This window comes from Perca fluviatilis, chromosome 18 (genome assembly GCF_010015445.1).
Source record: "Perca fluviatilis chromosome 18, GENO_Pfluv_1.0, whole genome shotgun sequence".
Taxonomy (NCBI): Eukaryota; Metazoa; Chordata; class Actinopteri; order Perciformes; family Percidae; genus Perca; species Perca fluviatilis.
The window spans coordinates 16,779,936-16,785,507 of record NC_053129.1 but is presented as its reverse complement, the minus strand read 5'-3'; the positions used below and the strand labels follow the sequence as shown (position 1 = coordinate 16,785,507).

The window sequence follows — 5,572 nt, the reverse complement described above, 5'->3', positions numbered from 1 at the left end:
GGCAGCTTTTCCTGGAACATGCTGGAAAAGAAAGACATAATAGCATTCTTATTCTCAATTTAACAGCATAATGTTGCCTTTAGGGCCTACCAATGAAATGTATAAAGTACCAATTAATAACTTGACATATTTAGGAGTACAGAAGTCTAAATGAATTGATTGAAAGTGGCTGATTAATGAGTGTGGTGCTATCTGCAGAATAGAAACTAGGCCACGAGAACGAATATGTCTCCAGTTACAGTGTTATCTCTTCTACAGCACGTGTGATCGTCTTTCTATCTCACAGAGGTGAGAGGTGAGAGGTTTAGACAGAAAATGGAGCAACCAGGGAGACATTTAGATGAGCAGGTTATATGTTATATGACTCAGATATAAGCCTTGTTTTTTTATTATATGACAATGTACAAATTATCTTACATATTTCGTCTGACAAAACTTCAGTTAATGATCATTCTCCTGAGGACCCAGGAAAAGGATGTTGCTTATATCATTTTTTTAAAACAACACAAAACAACGTCTTATTGGCTACTTGGATGATGTAAGGAGATTTATTCTGGGTGTTAGAAATATAATGAGTAATGACTATAAAAACTCAAAAACTTGAAAATGTTGTTTTTCCCTCCAGATTCACCGAGCCTCACTCCTCCGCTAGAAGGAGGAGGAGGAGGAGGTCAGCGGGCAGAGGGAGGACAGGGAGACCAGCCACTCGTCCGGGAGCTGTGGTTCATGGTAGTGATGGCAGCCATCGCCCTGCTGCTCCTGGCCATCCTGCTAGCTGTCATGCTCACTAAGGTAAGAGACAGTTATTTATATACTATATAACATTTTATATTATGGTATGCCAAAGGAATGAGCCCAGCAGCACAGGCCAGTGTCTATTTTCCTTCCATGACCCCACACCAGGCCCTGAACAAACCCCCCTTCACCAGAGAGAGACCCCCGCTGGTGGCCCTGCCCATGAAGAAGAGGAGCCCCATGGCTGTTTATCCAGCCAGCAACTCTGTTTTGGTGAGGGGACATTCATTTACTAATTACACAGTGAAATATGACATTTTCATGACATACTATACCATGAGTTTTTTATGTTATGTACATTATTTTTAGTATTAAGCTGGATTTTCTTGCCATCCATTGACTTTTTCTTCATGTTTTTTAAATTAATACTGCTATATATATATATATATATATATATATATATATATATATATTTTTTAACATAGAAAAAGTCAGAATAGTATATATATATATACTATTCTGACTTTTTCATGACTTATTATTTCTTGTTTTATGACTTTTTTATGACTTTATTATGACTTTTTCATGACATACTATACTATGACTTTATGTCATGTACATTTTTTAGCATTAAGCTAGATTTGTGTCCCACTGGTTGACTTTTTCTGTTTTATTTTTATTGGTATTAATTCTGCTGAATTTGTGTGTTATATGCTGTGTACCATTAAGCAGATTTCTAATCTCTAGGAATACCCCAATAAAAAAAATCTATACGAAAATTCTTGGGACACAATAGGAAATTTTGAGCACAGAAAAAAACAACTTTTTGCTAGCACAATAATTTCATTTTGTATAGAGAAATTATTATCAAGCAAGGAACAATTCAATTTGAGCAAACAAAACTGTTGAAACGGTCATAATGCCAAAGTAACAGTGAGACAGAATCGACTTATAGAGTGTAAATTATTGTACACCCCTTTTGCTAAAGTCTGGCCTTCTCCTTTTCAGTTTGACACTGTGCATGACACAACAGGCATCTCCAACAGTGTAACACTCAAGGGCTTCACCATGAAGATAGAGGTAAAAACCACACATACACACACACACACACACACGCACACACAGAAACATGTAGCTGCACATTTGCATACCATAAATATCTCGCCCTCCACTCCCATCAGGAAGTGTTTGAAGCTAAATGTGAGCCCATTGATGAGGTATGTGAGCCCATTGATGAGGTCCCACCACAGGGTGAGCTGGGGATCCTGAGTGTGAACGCCCTGAGGCGCAGCGTCAGCCAGATGATGGACGGGAAGTCCCTTGCGGGAGACAACGAAGCGTGGGACCCAAACATTTCAGGCCATGACAGTGGGATGGTGAGAAACCACAGTCACATTACAGAGATGAACTGTGTGATGTTATAATACTGCTGGTCTTGCACACATTTTCACATTTCTATTGCACCAAAATACAAATATTGGGACAAACATAGGGAAACAATTGGACATTAATACTCTAGAAAATTCACACAGATGCCGAGAGACCTATTTAAACAAGCCCAAAAAACACTTGAAAGTGGCTTGAAATCAGGCCCTGAGTCCAGTTTAAGCAAGCTCTGCCTTTTTCCCTTACAGTTTATGGACGATGAGGAATTTGTCGACACCGTCAAAGGTTTCAGCACAGTGAGGAAGGAGCACACCATGTTCACTGACACCAACCTGTGACCTGAGGATGACCTTTGAACCTGATGGGACACCGGCCCAGGATGTTGAAAAGCGAGGCCACCCGCTCACATAAAATCCACTTCTGTTGGTATGAAGCTGTGGCCACTTAAACTGTCACTGTGGCTGGTTAAGAGTTCTAAAGAGGTCAGACACAGCCGAGGTGAAGTCCCTTCCCTCTTTACAATGAAAACGATGAAAACATGACTTATGACAGGATCGCTGGAGTACCCGTAGCAACCAGGAGGAGAAAGGAAGTGACAATGTGACATTCAAATGTATATTCTTTTCGAGTGGGAAGGAGGAAGTCTCAAATGATATCATTGAATATAGACTCAGAGCACACAGTGAGTAAAAGACAAATCAAGGATACTGTATGGTGATGCAGCAGAAAGTTATCTATTTTAGTTTTTTTTCCTCTTTTCTCCGGTAAATTTTGTAAGAGGCATACATACTTTTATTTTTATTTTACAGACACATTTATTTTCAATCAGCTCTCCATGCCTGGGGACTTTTGTCATCTTGACATATCTTTGGATGCCTTTTGGTAATGGAATTGCTAAACCTGTTGTGAACTTGCACTGTCTGGTGAGTCCAACAAAACTTGAATCAAACCGGTGGATGCAGCTGGCAAGTGCCATTAACTTATCGAGCAGTAACTGAGAGGACCATGCACAAAACAGACTCTTTCCTCCTCTTTTTCTTTTCCTCACCCTCAGTACTCCGTGTATTTTAAGACATTTTGCCAGAGGCTGAATAATGAGGTTAACACATTACAGTGACTGAATTACAGTCTATTTGGATGGTGATATCCAACTGGGCAACTTTTACACAAAAACCTGATTGATTTCAATACTGATTTGTACCATTTGATATGAAAATAGAAAAAATGAAATAGGGGACTGGAACTGGTGCATAGTTTCCATTAAATACAGCAAATAATTTACACAACTAGCTTCAGGCCTCATCGTCCTTATTGTGTAAGTTTTACCTCAACATTCAAGCAAAAAGTCTTGTGAATACATAAATTATGGAGACACCTTTTCATTTTAATGTACAGTGCCTTGCGAAAGTATTCGGCCCCCTTGAACGTTTCGACCTTTTGCCACATTTCAGGCCTCAAACATAAAGATATAAAACTGTAATTTTTTGTGAAGAATCAACAACAAGTGGGACACAATCATGAAGTGGAACGAAATTCATTGGCTATTTCAAACTTTTTTAACAAATAAAAAACTGAAAAAGTGGGCGTGCAAAATTATTCAGCCCCTTTACTTTCAGTGCAGCAAACTCTCTCCAGAAGTTCAGTGAGGATCTCTGAATGATCCAATGTTGACCTAAATGACTAATGATGATAAATAGAATCCAGCTGTGTGTAATCAAGTCTCCGTATAAATGCACCTGCTCTGTGATAGTCTCAGAGGTCCGTGTAAAGCGCAGAGAGCATCATGAAGAACAAGGAACACACCAGGCAGGTCCGAGATACTGTTGTGGAGAAGTTTAAAGCCGGATTTGGATACAAAAAGATTTCCCAAGCTTTAAACATCCCAAGGAGCACTGTGCAAGCGATAATATTGAAATGGAAGGAGTATCAGACCACTACAAATCTACGAAGACCCGGCCGTCCTCTAAACTTTCAGCTCATACAAGGAGAAGACTGATCAGAGATGCAGCCAAGAGGCCCATGATCACTCTGGATGAACTGCAGAGATCTACAGCTGAGGTGGGAGACTCTGTCCATAGGACAACAATCAGTTGTATACTGCACAAATCTGGCCTTTATGGAAGAGTGGCAAGAAGAAAGCCATTTCTTAAAGATATCCATAAAAGTGGCGTTTAAAGTTTGTTTGCCAAAAGCCACCTGGGAGACACACCAAACGTGGAAGAAGGTGCTGTGGTCAGATGAAACCAAAATCGAACTTTTTGGCAACAATGCAAAACGTTATGTTTGGCGTAAAAGCAACACAGCTCATCACCCTGAACACACCATCCCCACTGTCAAACATGGTGGTGGCAGCATCATGGTTTGGGCCTGCTTTTCTTCAGCAGGGACAGGGAAGATGGTTAAAATTGATGGGAAGATGGATGGAGCCAAATACAGGACCATTCTGGAAGAAAACCTGATGGAGTCTGCAAAAGACCTGAGACTGGGACGGAGATTTGTCTTCAAACAAGACAATGATCCAAAACATAAAGCAAAATCTACAATGGAATGGTTCACAAATAAACATATCCAGGTGTTAGAATGGCCAAGTCAAAGTCCAGACCTGAATCCAATCGAGAATCTTTGGAAAGAACTGAAAACTGCTGTTCACAAACGCTCTCCATCCAACCTCACTGAGCTCGAGCTGTTTTGCAAGGAGGAATGGGCAAAAATGTCAGTCTCTCGATGTGCAAAACTGATAGAGACATACCCCAAGCGACTTACAGCTGTAATCGCAGCAAAAGGTGGCGCTACAAAGTATTAACTTAAGGAGGCTGAATAATTTTGCACGCCCAATATTTCAGTTTTTTATTTGTTTAAAAGGTTTGAAATAGCCAATGAATTTCGTTCCACTTCATGATTGTGTCCCACTTGTTGTTGATTCTTCACAAAAAATTTATGTTTGAGGCCTGAAATGTGGCAAAAGGTCGAAAAGTTCAAGGGGGCCGAATACTTTCGCAAGGCACTGTATTTTAGTTATGATCGAGGAGTGGCATTTATGATCAATCAAATCATCAAATTCACTTTTCAGGTTCTCTTCAGGTATGTGGAAATTTGGTGTAGGATAAAAAATATAACAATATTTTTTCTTTAATTTAAATAACAGTAGGCCTACCTGTCAATGTTCGGTAAAAACCACTTATCTCCAAATTTGGTGATTTTGTTTCTGACAAACTAGGACTAAGTATTCCTTTACAGGTTGAGAAAATACTTTCTAAGAAAAATAAATCCATTATTTGAGACTGTCACAAAGCTATAATCAGACAGTTTATGTTTGGGAGATACATGGTTTTCAGAGGACAGCATTGACAGTTTGTGGCTACAGAATGGATCTAATAAAATTGTGATAACATTATGTGTCTCACACACACACGTGCATACAGGCACACACACTGAGCCAAAACCACACACA

At 39.6% G+C, this 5,572-nt stretch overlaps 1 protein-coding gene across 1 annotated transcript; it reads left to right on the top strand.

The window, feature by feature from the left end:
* Positions 1-606: 606 nt before the first annotated feature.
* Positions 607-2,459, top strand: si:ch211-57i17.5 (usherin). The gene is made up of 5 exons (XM_039781335.1): positions 607-792; positions 904-1,008; positions 1,744-1,815; positions 1,917-2,111; positions 2,370-2,459. The coding sequence occupies exons 1-5, from the start codon at positions 607-609 to the stop codon at positions 2,457-2,459; spliced, it is 648 nt and encodes a 215-aa protein (XP_039637269.1).
* Positions 2,460-5,572: the final 3,113 nt, after the last annotated feature.

What these genes read in the sequence shown, in the direction of transcription:
- si:ch211-57i17.5 (XM_039781335.1), top strand. Translation starts at nt 607, where the DNA reads ATGTTGTTTTTCCCTCCAGATTCACCGAGCCTCACTCCTCCGCTAGAA. An exon ending in GCTTCACCATGAAGATAGAG is followed by an intron (nt 1,816 to 1,916) that starts GTAAAAACCACA and finishes CACTCCCATCAG; the next exon opens with GAAGTGTTTGAAGCTAAATG. An exon ending in CAGGCCATGACAGTGGGATG is followed by an intron (nt 2,112 to 2,369) that starts GTGAGAAACCAC and finishes TTTCCCTTACAG; the next exon opens with TTTATGGACGATGAGGAATT.